This window comes from Ochotona curzoniae, unplaced genomic scaffold (assembly GCF_017591425.1).
Source record: "Ochotona curzoniae isolate NIBS_2020 unplaced genomic scaffold, NIBS_Ocur_1.0 contig_908, whole genome shotgun sequence".
Taxonomy (NCBI): domain Eukaryota; kingdom Metazoa; phylum Chordata; class Mammalia; order Lagomorpha; family Ochotonidae; genus Ochotona; species Ochotona curzoniae.
In genome coordinates, this window is record NW_024466607.1 from 9,799,450 (window position 1) to 9,817,462 (window position 18,013).

Consider the following 18,013-nt stretch of genomic DNA (forward strand, 5'->3'; position numbering starts at 1 on the left):
AGAGCCACCACAACTCCCCACACAGCTACAGCACTCAATAAACAAACTGTTGGGTTATCCCAACTGATCCTGCACAGCTCAAGCTGCCTCTGGGGAAGAGGCCTATTTGGACCACCACTCTTGGTTGGAGACAGAGAGAAGGGAGACAGGTCTCGTTCACTTTCAGAAAGACTCAGAAGGTGACTTGTAGGGAAGTTTGGCTATGCACAAGGAGCCCATCACTGAGTTGCTCCAGCTATGCCAGCAACTATAGCCAGGCTTAGCTGCTTGGCCTGAGGGCAGGGGAGCTGAATAGGCCACCTGACACTGTCACATCGAGTTTTAACCTGGGAGGCAGAGGTCCACAAGCAGAGGGAACCAGTCCCAACCCAGAGCCAGGGTGTGGCTGGCCAGAGCTGCCACAGGCAGCTGCGGGTGGCTCTATCCTTATGGAAAAGGGAGTTGTAAGTTACAGGTTCAATCAACTGTCAAAATGCTATTTTAAAAAACCCACAGTTGTGTTCGCCCTAAGTTTGTACAGATGCTGCCCCTTGTTGTTGTTCCCTGAAGAACACACCTAACAGCTCCCTCCCTTGAGGTGGCATCATTTCCGGTGGCATACAGCATATGGCATATGGACAGCCAGGGCACACAGATCAAAGGCAAGTGATATCCTGAAGGTCTGCAACGCCCAGTCGCCCACCCCCAGGACACCAAGGGCCACTGGGAGTACAGGAAGCAGAGGAGCAAGTCAAGGAGCTCCCTAACAGTGCAGCCACTCCTGCCAGAAGCCCCACCTCCTTGTAGGTCCTCAGGTAGCCGGCCACCTCGTAGTAAACTGTCACAGTGCCCACATCCCGGGCCACAGCCACACCGGTCCTGGAGTCAACATCAAGGCTGCTGCTGGCTGAAGAGCTCCAGGTTCCTGAAAGGCCTGGGAAAGGGGGCCAGGTGTCACTATCTCACCCACGTCGAGACACTCAGCCACAGACCATTTCACCCACCTCCCACTGCCCGGGCTCGATGCCTGTTCTGCAGCTGGGCTCTGCACACACTCCCACCACTGTGGCCACCTGCTGCTTCTTTACTGCACCTGCTCTCAGCCTGCCTGTGGCCTAGAACTGGCTCTCAACTCCCATCCCTTTCCCCTGTGTCCACACCTCTCTGTCTTTCTCCATCATCCTTGAGTGAAGTTTACCAACCTCTGACCACAGGCCCAACCCCCTGCAGGCCCACCCGCCTCCACCCATCCCCCACCCTCTGCATGTCAGTAATCCATTTTTAGCAAGCAGAAAACGTTTCAAGCTTGGAGCTGTCGCTAGACAACATTCCCGAGTTCAAAGTCAATCTCATTATACCAAAAATACCATAAAAGAACTCAACAATAACCACCTTCTATTTATGGCAGATTACATTCATTTCTCTGTAAAGGTAGTGTTTAATTTTCTTTTAAAATGAATTTAATGAGTTTTTTTTTTTAAAAAAGGAGCTAATTTTTAAAAACTCTAACAAAATAATTGTGCATGGAGTAGACAGTCAGGCGGTTTGCCAGCAGCTGACGTTCGGGGAGCAATGGATGGCTTGGTGTCTAGCTCCGGCTTAAGTTTCCCGCAGTGATGTTGTCCTTTATGGTGGCTCTGGCCACTGAACTCATTAAAATAATCAATTTGGTTCTCAAATCGCATTAGCCACACACTGGAGGCCACTGCTTGACCATGGTGACAATGCAGGGCAGCTCCATAGAGTGGGTGTTTTCTGAGCTGGTGCTGAAGTACAGCAGAGGAGATGAGAGCTGCTCTGTAAGCAGTCATGGGGTCATGGCATGGGAACCACACAGTCCAAGTGATCTCTGTGGCCACATCTCAACCTGGTCTCTGCAGGGCAAAGCAGCCAATAACAAGACACGGAGGAGTGGTGTGCCTGGGCCTTAATAAGAGCTGCAAATGCCAGGTAGAAGGAGCCTCAGATTAGGGTGGGGGTGGTGCAACCTTGCTGGCAAGGAGCAGTCCCCAGGCACTTGTCCTGATCCTCCCAGCCAAGGTCCCATACTCTACCTCAGGTCCCACTTACCTTCGAGGCTGGTGAGAACGGTGGAGAGGCAGAGGACATCCCCAACCACCACGCCTCCGGGCAGCTCGGGAGAGATGGCTTGCAGAACAGGCAGTGGCACAAAGTCAGAGAGGCCGGGCTGCTCAGAGTCCCACACACTGAGCAGCGTCAGGCCCACGCTGACTGTGCGGATGATGCAGGTGTTGTTGGTGGCACCCTTTCCAATTTGCACAAAGTCATCCCTGGCACAGGAGACAAACAAACCGGGATCCTCAGTCCTCAGGGCAGTCAGAGTCCTCTATGGGGCCGCGCTTCAGACTCCAGGCTCAGACACAGCCCACTTGGACTCCTACCTATGTGCAGGAGGCCAAGGGCAGGAGGGCCAGCTCCATCTCCTCCAGGGTGACCCTGTCCTAGGAGACTAAGGCTACCAAAGGTCCCCATACCACATGCCACATGTGACAGGTGTGATGTAAAGGCTCAGGAAGCTTACCTGCCTTACCTATGACGACAAATTCCCCTAAGAGCAGAGCCTGGGCTAGAATGAGGCCTGATGCTAGTTCCCACCATGTGATATCCCTCCTATCCTGCCCTTGGCCATGTGCAGGCTGGAATGGTCAACAACACCTGCTCACTATGAGGTATTCAGGAGCAGTCCCTACAGCCTATGTTATGCTCAACTCCTCCTTCTGGGACTGTCACTTGGGGGTCCTCCTTGGAGGTGGGGTGTATTGTGACCTAGGCAGGGGCCCTCTCTATGGGCTTTATGGAATGTGCATTTCTAAGACCCCCGCCCAGGGGATATCATCACTCCAGCAGCTCCGGTCGCTGCTCCCTGGACTCAGACGTTGGCAGGCCAGGCTGAGGCTATGGCTGTCATCACCACTTTCCCTTCACAGCAGACCTGAGGCTGCCCTTGGTTCTCCCAGGAGCCAGCCTGTAAGAGCTGCCCTAGGAGCTGGGATGCGATCAGGCATGCAAACCTCACATCTTGCTGTGTGGCCTTTGGCACATGGCTTGCCCTCTCTGGCCCTGTACAGTTGGGTAGCAATGAGAAGCCAGTGCGTATTCACACGTGTGGAGTTGTACCCCTTCCAGGCTGAAGCCTGAGCAAAGCAGAGACTCTGCTAAGCCCACTTTTACAACTTTCAGAAGTGCTTGACGGTTCAAATCCACTGATGACAAGGCAGGACCCACAGACACAAATATCCCTCCCTGTCTCCCCCACAGTCCACCCATCACGGGTGTAAGAAAATCATGAGAGTAACCCAGGCCTCCGTGCTCCTGCCCTGATGCATACTGTCCCCCCTCAACCCCCCCTTAGCCCTGGTGCTTCTCCATGTGCCCCCATGGGGCATGGCACATCCCTCTCCTGGAAACAACACAGAACCAACAACCTTAAGCCATGGCATCTGCCTCTGTGTCAAGACGTGGCACCTGTGCCAGGTCTTGTCACTGAAACAGGAGCAGCATTCACAGCCTACCTGTTGGTGGCAAAGTTGAGAATGGAATTATGAGCGTGGAAGACGTCACCAGAGTTGTCATGAAAGTGGACAGTGAAGGTCACAGTCATTCCCAAAGGCAGGGCCGCTAGGGCCTCCTTGTTCTGGGTGTGCAGGGCAGGGCTCATGGAAATGCGCAGGTAAGACACAGGAGACACCTGGGGAACCAAGGGCAGATAAGGTGACATCTTGAGCTGGGGAAAGAGCTTTCCACAGACCTGCCTCTTGAAGAGAAGATATCTGTTCCAAAAGTTCTAGGAGGGACACTTCCTGAGATGTCCTGACACAAGGACAAGGATCCTACCTCCCACAGAGGGCCAATATCACTCAAAGTTGATAACTTTGGAAAAATGAGATGATTTTTCCCATTGCACAAGTACCACCCTGTGCCCCCCTCCGCCCCCAGGCTACAAATGCTCTGGTTCTGCCTGGTCCTGGCTCCCCAGATGCCTGCACTGCCTGGGGCTAGAGCCAGCAACTCAACCTTAGACACCCATCTAAGTGGCAGGAACCCATCACCTGTGCCATCCCCCTGCCTCCCAGAGTCCATATGAGCAGGAAGCTAGAGGCAGAAGCCAAAGGCAGGTATGAAACCCAGGCACTCTGTTCTGAGTTTGGCCCTTCCCTGATTCTTAAATAAATTCCCAGCTCTAATTTCACAGCTAGAGGTAAATATGGTCACACTGGCACCTGAGAAGGCACCCATTGGATCCCACCTTTACAGCAACAATGACGGTCTGGTTGGTCCCAAAAGGCTCCTGGGCAACCACCTCCAATGTGGACGTCCCAATGGCAGAGCCCGCCGCCAGGAAGCCCTTCTGGTCCACATGCACCACGGAAGCCTTCTCGGGGCCATCGAGAAGTCGGTAGCTCAGAGAGGCTGCGCCGTCCCTTTCGGAGACACACATGTATATTGACCATCAACAGCAGAAGAGGTGGGCACAGGCCCAAAGACAAGAAAAATGCTCCATCTAGGGGAATGCAGTGCATTGGAGCCCCCCGCTGCCAGTGCCTGCAGCCTTGGCTGTCACTGGCAAACCTGAGTCAGGATGGCATGGCAGGCAGCTTGCAGTTCCTCCCTCTTCCTGGAGCAGCAAGCAGGGAGAGTCAACAAGACCTGCGTTTCCTCCATCAGCACCCAAGGCTATTGATTCTGCCGGAAGTGTTCTGTGGACCAACGCTTGTTATTTTGCAGAAATCAGGCAGCTGGGCCTGGGTGGGCTGGGACCTTGTGCCAGCCCTAACAGTCCCTGTTGGCAACCATGTGCCGTTCATGTCCCCTCAGCCTTGGCTTTCTCAATTGTGAACAGGGAATACACCCCTGTCTCTTCTGATGTCCCAAGGGCTCTTAACAGGAAGAAAATGGGCTGCAGCTAGGAAAGGCTTGTGTAAACCACTGGTTTTGCCGTTGGGCAAACTATACTCTGACAGTCACATGTACAAAAGAAATGCAAGGCAACAGCCTCTGGATCCCAGGCTGGCTGCTTCTCACCTCTGCCTCAGCCCGGCAGCCTCCTACAGAAGACCCTGAGAAGGCCAAAGGCCTCTGCCCTCATAGCCATCTCCTTCCTTGTGACCCGTGGAACTCCTGTTCCTCCTACAGTGCCAAGCTATGCTTTGCACACTGGCTCTAACACTGCCCATGGCTGTCACACAGGCTTTCTCTGGCTTTTGTCCTCCAGGGTACTGTGCATCTCAGTGTCCCCAGAGCTGGCATTTTTTACCTTCTGACTGAACAAACCCCTGCATGGATGACTGTGTAGTCTATAATGGCTGTGTGGCTCACACAGTGCCCCATTTTGTAACTGTCACTCAAGTGCAACTCACAGTGAGAAAGATGCCTGCCCTCTGGGAATCAAAAGTATGAGCTACCTGTACCCCTGCTTTAAAGCAGCACTTCCAGGAAGTTCCTGGGTGTGACACCCCTGCCTAAGCATCCCCTCAGGGCTCAAATTCTGCTTTGGTGGGACTGGGCCACGTCCAAGGTTTGCATTTTATTGTGGCCCCCAAAGCCACTATAGTTGCAGCCTCAGAGGCTGCTCTTTAAGTGGCAAGTCTTAGATACCTGATGTGGGGGTGGGTTCAGGGATTTGAAAAATCAAGCATTCTATGTTGGCATACTGTCCTTGCTTTAAAGGACATATTTCAGCAGCTACCAGGCAGGATAAGGTTTCTGGGTGGCAAGCAGAGGAAATGGCGAGGACAGCAAGGGAAGCCGGCAGCCAGGCTAAGCAGGGACAGAGGATTCATCTGGGCACAAAGCAAGGAAGGATCCACTGAGAGCACCCACAGCTCCTGACAACTTTGACAAATGAGTCGCAGGAAAACAAGGGCTGAATCATGCACCTGTTTGTCTGCAGCTTTAGAAGGGAGTTGGGTGACATCAGTATTTGCTCTGCTTCTATTGCAGGGCTCAGCAGTCGCAGCTTTTCAAACACCTGGAGAAGGAAGACAGCGTCATTTCCTGTGGCTCTGGTGAGGCATGCCTGGCACAGGGATCTGCTTATCTCCTAGCGGCAGAAGCCAAGGGGAGAGCAGAGATGAGGTAATCGGTAAGCAGCACCTGCCAGGTAGCTAGGGGTGAGATGGGGAGGGCTGATCTGTAAGAGAGGCCCCAGTGAGAAAACAGCAGGCAGGTGCAGTTTGCATTCCCTGATGGCAAAAGTCACACAGGGCCAGGATAGAGGGAACCCTGCCAGGGTGCGTGCATGGGGGGCTCAGGGTCCTGCTTGGTTGCAGCTCTGCTTGAACTGAGCCTCTATGTCTCCCTGAGGTACATGTCCTTTGCTGCTGCCATCTCAGAACCTCCTCTCAGGGGGCTGGTGTGTTGGTGTAGTGGGTAGAACAACCATCTCACACACCAGCACTCTACATGGGCACCGATCCAAGTCCCAGCTGCTTCACTCCCAATCCAGCTCCCTGCTAATGGCCTGGGAAAGCAGTAGAAGATGGTGTTGGTCTTTAGGTCCCTGTATGCACATGGGAAACTTCGAAGAAGTTCCTGGCTGCTGACTTGCAGCTGGCCCAGCTATAGCCATGTGGTCTTACGGGGAGTGAATCAGCAGATGGAGGAGCTCTCTCTCTCTCTCTCTCTCACTTTCTGTAACCTAACCTAACCACCTGCTCCAATGTGCCATATTAGGTTATGCAGACTCCAGGCCCCACTGACCCACAGCACCAGCCCCAACTTGCCACAGGAGATAGACTTCTTGGGGACAGGACAGTCCTGCCTGACACCAGTGTCCCCCATTCTGATCCCTGGTCCAATTGAAGTGTGGCGCTAGGGGAGAAAGGAACCAGTCCCTCCCACACACAGCTCTGCCCCTTGTCTCTTACCTGGATCTGGATCTCATCAGAGAGTTCTTGGGTGAAGCCATGCAGCTGTCCAGCAGTGGGGTCCATGGCCTTGGCCACCACCCTTAGCCCTGTGCGGCCTTTCACCCGCCCAAGCACGTTCATGGCAAAGTTGTATTGTGAGGGGAGCCGGATGGAGGCCTGGCAAAGACAGGATCTATGTTTCCAGGGAAAAGGCCTGGGGTACAGTGTCCTTATGGCAGAGCTGAACGAGTGGGTCTGGACTCCTGGGTCCCACCTGAGAGCATCTTGCCCATTCTCAAAGACAGCTACCTTCCTGCCTGGCCCCAGGGCTGTGCTTCCTCTTGGTATGGAGATGCCTGGGAAAGGCTGGCAGCTTTATGAGTGGCACCTCAACCTTGAGGTTCTCTGAGTGACGACCTACCCAGCTGGCTTTGGCCTTGTAGCCAGGCCCACAGAGCCTGTCCTACTCACAGACCATTGCTCAGAGATCATGGGAGCCCTTCAGAAGCCCAGGTACAAGGGGTAGGGTGCCAGCCCCAGCAGGCAAGGGAGCAGAAAGCATTCATGTCACGCTAGAAGGTAACTTTGGGGGGTCTGTAGAAAAACCCTAGACTGTGCTTGGTTCTCAGCCTAGGCCCCAGCCTGACCACAGACAAGGCAGAAAATAATCTTTCAAGCCATCCCTTTAGGTGGGCATTTGGGAGAGTGTTGACCCATGGCAGGAAGTAGTAGAGGGCTCTGGAGTGGGGTGGATTACCTCCTGGTGCCTCCCTTGGAGGTCCAGAATGTCCCGCTTGGTGACGGACCAGTGAAAGGTCAGTCCTGGCACAGCATTGCCAAAGGAGAAAGGGTTCTGGTTGTTGGTGATCCCGGTGATGTACACAGGCATCTGTGGGAAGAAGCCAGGCCCTATGACCCATGTCCCCCGAGTTAGGAACTCCTCATGGTTTCTCTGCATCCCACATGCACTGGGAGCTGAGCCTGTCTTCCAAAACCACAGAAAGACATGGTACAATATTGGAAAAGTCTGAGCAAACAGCAGAGCTGATGAGAGATCAAACTATCCCCTGTCCAACTCTGTGCCTCCTGCTTAGGCTGTGCTCCTCACAGCCTAGACACCATCTTTGGAATGTTCCCCTGCACCTCTGCGATGCCTGGGCCCTCCAGCTACCCAAGGCCTGGAGGTCTCTGTGTGGTTCCATCCTAATCTAGCAGGGGTCCCTGCTCAAGCAGGTAGGTCAGGTGGGACCCACCAAATTATCCAGCCTGTAACTGCCAAGTGTCTGCCATGGGGCAGCAAATGCAGATGCTGAGGAAGCTGGCCCATGGAGTCAGCCACATGAGCTCTGAGGGCACAGCCCAAGCCTTCTATGAACTCACTGGCTCATCGGCAACACAGAGATGATTCTGATACCAAGCTCTGTGGAGCTCTGATGATGCCCACCAGCCCCGGAAGGTGCTAGGAAAGTGTTCTGGTGGTCTTTGGCTGATGAGGGGTTTCCCCACCAGTGGGGTTAGTACACACAGATCTTAGCACAGTGTAAGTACACTCTGGCTGTGTCTCGGGTGCTGGTGCTATGTGGGGGATGGAGACAGCGTCCTAGAAGAGCAGGGTAAAGATCTGCATGCAGAAGCTAATGGAACAAATGTTACCACAAAGAAACTGTGTGCTAAAGAGAGTAATGGATGTCCATCCCCCTGGGTCAGGGCAGGCACTGAAGCTTGAGCAGGGCTCCATGACACAGGGGGGGCAATAAGGGGCAAGTGCAGGGTTGTGCTAGCACAGGGGCTCATTTGGAGCCGCTGTTGGAAGATCAAGGCCTGCCAGCAGGTTTCCCACTCACCAGAGTCCCGGTCCTCATCCGTGTAATGGGGGCACGGATCCTCACGGCCCGAAGCTGTAGCACCTCCACCTCCACAAGGTCCTAGGGAGAGGGTTTGGGGACTCAGGCAGACTGCTAGTAGTCGGTTCAGGAGGCCCTGCTATGTCCCATGGCTAAAAAGCACCCAGAGGATGTCAGGGAGTCCATGCTCCTCTGCCCACATCTCCCTTCCCAGGCACCAGGAGTTCCAGTCAGATCTTCTGGTCCTGGTGCTCCAGGTAAGCACTGAACATGGCAGCAGGACCCAGATTCCACCCTTGTCCAGGCTGGGCAGCATTCCCAGAACAGGTCTCCAGGCCTTCTCCATGGCAAATCCAGTCCACTGCCTCTGACCAAGCAGTTATAGGGACAAATGGAGAAGCCTGGCAGAGACTTCTTAGAACTAATTCTGAATTCCATGCCCTATTGTCCCAGCCCAAGACCAACCTCCCTGGCTTCTTCATGGTTCTGATGCCACGTTCAATTCAGACCTCTGAAACCCTCATGCGCTCAGGCTGAACCTATTTAAGGTGCTTGGAAAGAACCCTTCCTCCTTTCCTTTGTCCATCTTACCACTCAGCCTCTTCTTGCTAGGCCTGGGCCAGCCCTTAACCTTAGAACGCAGGTTCTGTGTGATCTGGACTGGAGGCATCACCAGAGTCACACAGGCCCCAGCCAGGCCAGGCCTCTGAAGGAACTTTCCAAGGGGGTGGGGGTGAAGATTGTGAGTCAGTTCCTGAGGTTCCATTGCTTTCTTTAGAAGCACGAGGAAGACTTCTCCTGCTTCTGCATCTTACTTTCTAGGCACTGCTCCTCCTGTGCTGTTGCTGTCTTCCTGCTGTTTTTACACAATTGAAGCACAGAACCAGGCCATCTACCTGTGAGTCAGACAGGCTCTGTGATTTAACCGGCACGCTCTCAGAGGTGGCCTCGGAAACAGCTAGCAAAGGGAGTCAGTCAATGAACTCAATGTTGGATCAAACATAGCCTGGGGAGACGAGCACTGGATGGCTCCTGCCGGCCTCCAGCTCAACCATAAGTGGTCTACGGTGTTCTGAGATCAGAGGTTCTGACAGACTTTTGCCAGGGGACCTGATGGGGCGAAGACTCAGGAAGTTAGTTCTGAGAAACTGTGTCCTTGTTTCAATTCTCATAACACGACAAAACAAATGCTCCTCCTATAGCCCAGATGGCTGGGCAGCTGAGTGAGACCCCAGTAGGTGAAGTGGGACAGGACAAAAACAAACACCTGTAGCTTTGGGCCCTGGGATTTTTCCAGGAGAAAATGATTTTCCACCTCTGTTGCAAAGGACCAGAGTGGGATCACCCCCGGGAAAGGAAGGAAACTGTCAGGCTCCCCAGATGCTGACTTCCGCCTGCTTGGACTCAATGCCATTGACAGCAACAAAGCTGTTCCTAGGACAAGGGACCCCTGACTTGGCTTCCAGTTTCATTGATCTGAAAAAACAGCTGGGTATTCTTCCCACACCAGTAAGACAGATGCAAGCTAACTTAACCTCTGGCTGAATGAAAGATGTTAGTGGTAGCTCAGGTTTTCTTTTTTTTCCCAGAATACAAATCCAGGTCTGAAATGCCATCGATTTTCAATTATCCACGCTCTAGCACAGCCATCTGAGGACACAGGCTGCACTTCTGAGCCATAGCACCCTCCCCTCCCACAGGCACCCCCTGGGGCCACTTCTCAGAACTGTCTCACAGCAGCCCTAAGCCACAAGGGTGTCCTTTGGGCTCCTTGTCTACAAACAGAGACAGCCACATACAAGGACATGATGGCCTAACAGAGGCAAGTATCTGCCATCGTAATAATCATCACTGCCCACTGGGATGTCCCTGGGGGAGGGGCAGGTGTTAAAGACCCGTGTCCTGTAAGCAGGGGTTGGAAAGATGGGGAAATTCAGTCAGGAGAGGAGTAGCCTCATGATGCATGATGTCCCCTGGTTGGCAGGGGCTGCTGAACCAGAGTCCTTACAGACAGCCAGTCCTTGGAGGCAGAGACCAAACCCAGGACAGGACACCAGGCACCACCCATCACAGCCACTAGGAAATGAGCCCAGTCCCAGAGTGTCCTGTCCCAGGGCAAGGGCAGGTTCTAACAGTGCCATCTCTTACCTGAGAGACAACGATGACCTTGCCAGTCTCTGCATCCACAGCCTGTACGACCCCAGATACTGTGGCATTGCCGAGGGCAAGGCCACGCACGAGCCCAGCGTTGCTCACGGTTGCGACACTTGCATTGCTGATGGAGAAGAGGATGTTGGACTGAGGCTGGGGGCCGCCCTCAGAGGTGATCTGAAGGACGAGAAACAGGTTCCCATCAGCTCCTACAGGAGCAGCTGGGCTCGGCTCATCTGCACTTGGCTAAGGATGGAACCCCTTGGGTGGGGGGACAAGGTTCCTACCTGCATGGTGGCTCCAATGATCAGTGTCACCTTTCTGGGTATTAGCATGAATGGAGGAAAGACCTGTGTATGGAGACACAAGACAGAGTCCAAGGTGTTCCCACCTTACATGGCCACGTACGGTCACACGGGACACTGTCATGAGATGACAATGTGGAGACGGACACACCCCCACGGGCCAGTTTGGGAGCAGCCTGTGTCTCTCCTTGCAGCCAAGACTCTAAATCTCTGGGATGTGCTCTGTTCGTGAGCATATGCCACCTCACCAGTTATCTAACCACAAGAGACAAGGACACCCCTCGCCACATCCCCCAGGGCACAGGGTTCTCAAGGCGAGCCAACAGAGCCAGGCCCACAGACATGAGGTGGAGCAGTCCCGCAGGCTGGGACCCGGTAACTCTGCACAGACCACTGGCTTCCAGAGCCTGACTCCTCTTTGGAAAGCTGTCTTTCCCCTCAATTTCTCCAAATTTCTACTGAAAAACAAAAAGCCTTAGGATAGTTCTCTCAATGCCCTCAGCATCTTCCAAAGAATAAAGGGGACCCAGGGATAAGCCTGGATGGAGAACAAGGGTGCAGGGGTACCCACCTCTGTGGCAGAGCCCTGCCCCACCTCCTGCATAGCCCCAAGCCCCTGCAGGGAAAGAGCATAAGAAGGCTTGGAGGTGAGTGTGCATGCCAGCCGGCCAAGGCCTGCTTTGTGTGCAAGGATTAATCTCCGTAGGGCTATGCTATTTATAGACAGAGAAGACTTCCTCCTCACCAGGAGCAGAGAGGTGTGCTTCCTTCTGCAGGCACATGCCGTCTCGCCCAGCCTTGGAGCAGGGATTAATGAAGGCCAGAGGCTCCTTCATGGCCAAGCCCCATGGAGGATGCAGGCAGGTTCCTTCAATGTGGCAGGACACACTCAGGCAGTAGTCCTGGCCGCAGCTGCAGTAGCTCCTGACTACTGCAGAGCTGCCATCAAACCTGACACCAGTCCCATACAGAGGCCAGGCAGGGACCACCTGCTCCAGGGACATGGTTCTACAGCTGTCACTGCATGCACAGCCCACTGGCTCTGGGCTGACTGTCTGACATATTAGTCTCGAACTGCTGCCAGACCATGCTTTCTGGGAGCAGGCCCTGCTTGTCCCCTTGTCCTGTGACAAGGCACACTCCCCTTGAGCCATTTGACTCCTAACGTGGAGGGAATTCCATTCCTCCTACTAGTTCTCCCAGCCTAATTGCTGCCTCCCAGATCACTGGGCCTGCTGACAGCTGCCTTCTGAGAAAACATTTAAGGACACATAATGCAACATGGCCTCTCTGTGGTGTCCTCCTGAACTGTCCCTAGTGCATCTGGCCTACTGCAGGAGACACCCCTCCTCCCCAGGTGGGCTGGCCATGCAGTGTGAGAAGTAGCTGCTTTACTTCTATCTGTTGAGGTGCAGAGTTGATTCTTTGTCCAGCTTTATCAATTACGCTGGCGGTCAGGCTGGTCTGTCCAATGGCTGTCCCATGGATGAGGAACGTAGCAGTGTACTGGTCCAGGGCTTCATCCAGGGCCCTGAAAACACAGGGAAGGGCTGGGACTTGTTTCTCAAGATGGAGGTGGTGGTTGGAGTCAGCATTGCCCCCTTTCCCCTGCTGAGCTGTCCTTCACTGTTCCCTGGGAGGACTCACACCAGGGTGACAATCTGGGAGGCCGCTCGAAGCTTCAGGTCCATGAAGGTGAAGTATGTGGCCAGAAAAGGCTTCTTGTAGGAGTCCAGCACACGGACGTAGGCCTTAACTGCCTTCCCGATCTCCACCTGCAGTGTGGGGACACGTGTTTGCGGCTGACCTGTGGATGACTGACTTCCCCCTCTGACACCCCATGCCTTTGAGATGGTCCACCCACCTCAAACCCACAGACCTGGGGACAGGGTGAATCACTATCAATCCACAACCAAGTGAGAACTGCACACCAGGGGACTTGGGAATGCACAGAGACATGAACACCGCACTCCCTACTTTTATAAAGCTAACTAACCAGGGAGAAAAAAGAAAAACAGCCACACCTCAGAATAGCAGTAAGCATATAATTGGGGCTTAATAAATGCTCACTAAGAGTGTCTAATACTTTCAGCAAGAACATTAGGACACGGACCACCAGAAATGTTCAGTGAAGTGGCAAGAATCTGGCTATCAAATCAGCAGCGGAAATAAGATTATCAGAAGATTTGGGCGAGGCAGGGAGGCCTGAGCTTGCTAAATAGTCTAAGTTGCCTAAAATTTCTCTTTTCAATTGCCAGCCACGCTGTATTCAAGGGGCAAGGCCTTGACAGCCGCTTCTGGAAGCCCAGATTCAGGCCCCTCAACTGACTGCCATCAGACAGCTCCTCTGTGTCGGTTAAGGAGCCTCCAGCTAGTCATTATTCGTTGTGTAGAAGTGTTTTGTATAAATGGGTTTTGTTCATTTGCCACTAAAATCTCAGGAACTCTGAAACTACATTCTGCGGAGAAAAGTTCTGGTGCGGTGAGGCATGTGCCTGGCTGGGCAGCAGCCCACTGCTAGATGACACAAGGTGGATTTGGAGACAACCTATGACAGGATTTATAGCCAAGTTTTGCCCATGTCAACCTGGGAGGTGGCTCCACACCAGCTGCATGGGATGAGGCAAGCCAGTATTGCAAGCTCATGGCGACTCAAGAGTGGGTGGGAGGGATGCGGGAATCAGGAGCAGAAGCAAAAGGTACAGGGAGAAACACCTCCCACATCATTCTCCTGCTTTCTGGCATCTAAAGATGGGGTCGAGGGACCTGCATCAGGAAGCTCTCACTGACCTTGTCAACCACACGGACATACAGTTCATGAATGTCTGAGACATGAACGATGGCCTTGGCTGGAGCCGGGAAGGCAAGACACAAGTCGTGGATCATGACAGTTGATGAGCCTGGGAGCAGCGGTTGTACCTGCAAGACAGGGCAAGGGTTGAGCCACTCTGTTTCTCACAGGGCCTGCAGCTGCACATTACCTCCTCATCCAAGAACCCAAAAGACCATCTGCGGAAGTACTGAGCACAGAAAATTCTAACTCAACCAGTGCTCTGCTCATTCTCATAGTGATCCCATGGGCTATAGGGCCACAGGCTGGAATTAAGAGGTTAGTGCCAGGACGGCTCTCAGAACATGCTGTTGTCAGCTTTGTGCACTGTACCCATATCAGCACCTGTCATTCCCATGATGGTGCAGGCAGAGGGTTTGGGGAGCCACACCCACTCCTGACTCTGCACTGTGTGTGGCTCACCTCACCTTGTGTCTTTGGGTGTCTGTGACCCACATGATTCTTCGCAAGTGGGAAAACATGGGCATGATGAACTCATTTTTTAATTACTATTTGAGCGGTAGATATGTAGGTAGATAGGTAGAACTCTCAGCTGTTATTTTCCCTTCCCAAATGTCTCCAACAGCTAAAGCCAGGCCAGAGCCACAGCCAAGAGCCCGGAGCCCAACCCAAGTCTTTCACATGTGAGGCAAGAATTCTATGATCTGAACCTCCTCCTAGGGTCGGCCACAGCAAGAACCTAGAGCCAGAGGCCAGAGCTGGGAGTCCAGTGTGGGATGCAGACATCTGGGCTGCTCTGCTGCACACCCACTCCCTGTGCATCCCAATTCCTGGGTGTGAAGGGGCCAGCTGAGGACATCAGCGACAGCAAGCTGCAGGGAACATCCTGTCAGCAACATGGAGGGGATGAATGCATTGCGGCTCATTAGGAAGTTGTGACACCTAGCACGGCTCGCCTGGGGCACTGGAGTTCTGTCCACATCACGTGAGCCCCACTCCCTAATTGCACTTCAGACTTGTCCTCTGACAGTTGCTGTCAGAGTCCAGGGTCCCTACCGATATCTCTGAACTCATGGGAGCCATCAGCTTGTTAGCATCTGCTTCCCATGGCCCTCCTTGCTTGTTGTCATAGCCCTTGGGAAAAATCATAGGCCCCTCCAAAAGATACTGGGTTGGGCACCAGATAAGACCTCACAAGGGGGCGCTGGACAGAGCAAGGGCTGGGGAGGTATCTCACTGTTCACAGGTCAGGGTCATTCAAACCCTGCAGCTGTTGCCCTTGCCATGCCTCCACAGTTGTGCCCTGGCATCACAAATAGCTGCTCTGTGAGGAGCCTCGGTCATGGAGGCTCCCAAAGGCATGGCATGGCTGCCCAGCTGCCTTTCTGTCCCCATCCAGCCCTGGGTGTCTAGCACCAGCCCTGCTCCTTCCTCTATCAAGCTCCACTGAATGGATTAGTGGTATCAAGTGCTCCAAGCCCTTCCCTGCTCTGCTGGGAGGACTTATTTTGAAACTCAGAGTGCAGCTGGGAAGAAAAGAACCCTAAGTTTAAACTAGGTAAATGTTCCCACATGCAAACCAGCCAAAGACAAAACAAAAGCCCAGTCTTAGGGGGTGGGTGGGCAGAAGTAATCACAGCCTCACAGGGCAGGGCCCCCTGTGTATTGTGTGGGCCTTGGCGCCTCCCCCCAGAGCCTGCTGTGGGAGCTCCAGACTCTGCACCTCCCAGGATGCCCGGAAACCACACACAGCCAGGAGCCATTCTTGCAGCCAAGACTCGCATCAGTAGGCAAGAACTCAACACTTCCTACCCGCTAATTGAAGAGCGGCTGTGGGCTTTCACATCTCTGTGATTAAGGCAAATGAGAATGTCGCTCATTAGCAGCTGGAAAATTCACAGAAATGTGTAAATGTCCTTGAGAAACTGCCACCAAAGGGGCGGCCAAGCTCCATAACCAATTCCCCCTTCAGGTACTGAGTGCGCCCAGGAGCTGGGATCCAATCTCCACTTGGGGTGGCAGTGGTGCCTGACACTAACCTTGGAGGAGAAGAAGCACAGGGTTTAATGGACAGGATACCCCCTGGACCCTCCAAAACATAAGTTTTCAAGATCCCTGCCATATGGATGCCACCTCCCCACGTACCACACTGTGCTCAGGTCATGCCCCATTGAGCCAAGAGCCCAAGGAGGAATAAGGTATGGACAGGGCAGCAGTCAGCACACAACCCAGAGAACTGCTATGGCCCTGCTGCAGCTGCTGTGAACTGAGGACAGATATTGTCTCAACCACAACTGCAGCATTCTCCTCAGGAAAACTCAGATCAAAGGCTGGAATCCCATCTTGAGTCTTTCAGAGAAGTGACCCCGCTCGTGTTAAAGTTTTGAGTAATTCAGATTTGCTGTTTGTGTGTTGCCTGAGCTGTGTTTTATGCATTCTGCAGGCCTTGATCTTGGCCTTCCCAGTGGAGAGGACATTTTCTCCTGGGGCAGCCCTCAGGGATGGGTGCTCCTACTTTTCTCAGAGGTGGAGTCTGAAGTAGGTTCCATTTCTCCCTGGCCTCTGGTTGTCTCTGGGTGTAAGAGCTGCAGGACCTATAGAGGCAGCCCAACCCAGGCCAACTCTTAAGTGCTCAGGTTCCTGGAGGGTAGGCCTTGCTCTGGTCAGATCAGCCTCAGCACAGCCCTACAGACCTTTCCCCTGACTTGAATGCCCCCCTGAGATTGAAGATGGAGAAGTTGTTTTGAATTTCTGCAAGTGAAGCATAACAAGGCACATCTCAAGCAATCAGAACTACATACGGTTTAAGGTCTTTTAGCTCAGAGAGTCTGACAAGGAATGCCTCCCTCCCATCTCCCACGGCAGGAAGGCTGACTGGGGAATTGTGCATTCTACACTTGATCTTAGCCAAAAAGCAGAGAAGTGATGGGGAATTATGCATTCTTTGATGAGCGCCTGCAGTCCCACACTTCCAGCTTCTTCCAACGGCACCCACGAGTTCTCAGGTGCCGGGGTTGGGTTCTCTAGCTCTGACACCAGAGACAACATGGAGCAAGGGGGTCCTGCCACCTCAGACTCCACCTCTGAAGAGGGACAAATGTCATGAAGTCATCTCTTCCCTGAGGGCTGCCCAAGGAAAAAGAAGTTCATGCACTTGGGCTATCTTCCACTGCTTCCTCAGGCACAGTAGCCAGGTCTTGAACTGGCACCCATACAGGATGCCCATGTAACAGACAGAAGTTTCAACTGATTGCCACAACACTGGCCCTGGAGTTGAAACTTTAAAACTCACAAATAAAAACATAAAGTAGATCACCACTTCAGATTTCCAACAGATGCTTAGATGTGACATAAGAAACATGAGCTAGGGAATAGGTGTTTAGAGATTATGAAGCCTATGTTAGAGTGCCTGGGTTTGATCACTGTTTCAGCCTGACTCCAGCTTCCTGCTAATGCAGAGCCTGGAACCAGTACAGATAGCCCACGTGATCGGGTTCCTGAAACCCCAACAGGAGGAACTGGACTGTGTTATGGATTCTTGACTCTGGCCTCAGCCCAGCCTTGGCTATTGCATGCATTTGGAGATAGTTAACTGTCCTTCTGGCTGGTGAGCTCTTTCCTTGTAAGTAAATTTAAAAAAATAAACACAAGAAATAACACAAAAGAGTAATGCACTTCAGGGAAACTCAAAACTTGGGTGCTTGAAAGTAATCTATTGTGGCCCGCCATGATAGCGTAGCTTGTGGCTGAAGTCCTCGCCTAGGACGCGCCAGGATCCCATATGGGTGCTGGTTCTAATCCTGACGGCCCTGCTTCCCATCCAGTTCCTTGCTTGTGGCCTGGGAAAGCAGTCGAGGATGGCCCAAAGCCTTGGGACCTGCACCCGCATGGGAGGCCTGGAAGAAGTTCCTGGCTTCAGATTGGCTCAGCTCTAGCCGAGGCGGTCACTTGGGGAGTGAACCATCAGAGGGAAGATCATCCTGTCTCTCCTCCTCTCTGTATATTTGACTTTTTAATAAAAATAAGCAAATCTTTTTTTTTTAAAGAAAGTATTCTATTAAGAAAGTGAAAAAG

At 53.1% G+C, this 18,013-nt stretch overlaps 1 protein-coding gene across 1 annotated transcript in view; it reads right to left on the minus strand.

Annotated features, from left to right (window-relative positions):
• The window catches only part of NUP210 (nucleoporin 210), a 62,295-nt gene that overhangs the window by 6,265 nt on the left and 38,017 nt on the right, over positions 1-18,013 (minus strand). The window contains exons 21-33 of the mRNA XM_040994265.1: positions 13,939-14,067; positions 12,796-12,923; positions 12,544-12,679; positions 11,131-11,193; positions 10,841-11,020; positions 8,693-8,773; positions 7,606-7,737; positions 6,867-7,025; positions 5,877-5,968; positions 4,247-4,421; positions 3,513-3,688; positions 2,050-2,270; positions 777-913 (exon numbers count right to left, since the gene is read on the minus strand). Coding sequence (XP_040850199.1) covers positions 777-913; positions 2,050-2,270; positions 3,513-3,688; positions 4,247-4,421; positions 5,877-5,968; positions 6,867-7,025; positions 7,606-7,737; positions 8,693-8,773; positions 10,841-11,020; positions 11,131-11,193; positions 12,544-12,679; positions 12,796-12,923; positions 13,939-14,067 — 1,809 coding nt within the window. The remainder of the gene's footprint in view (positions 1-776; positions 914-2,049; positions 2,271-3,512; positions 3,689-4,246; positions 4,422-5,876; positions 5,969-6,866; positions 7,026-7,605; positions 7,738-8,692; positions 8,774-10,840; positions 11,021-11,130; positions 11,194-12,543; positions 12,680-12,795; positions 12,924-13,938; positions 14,068-18,013) is intronic.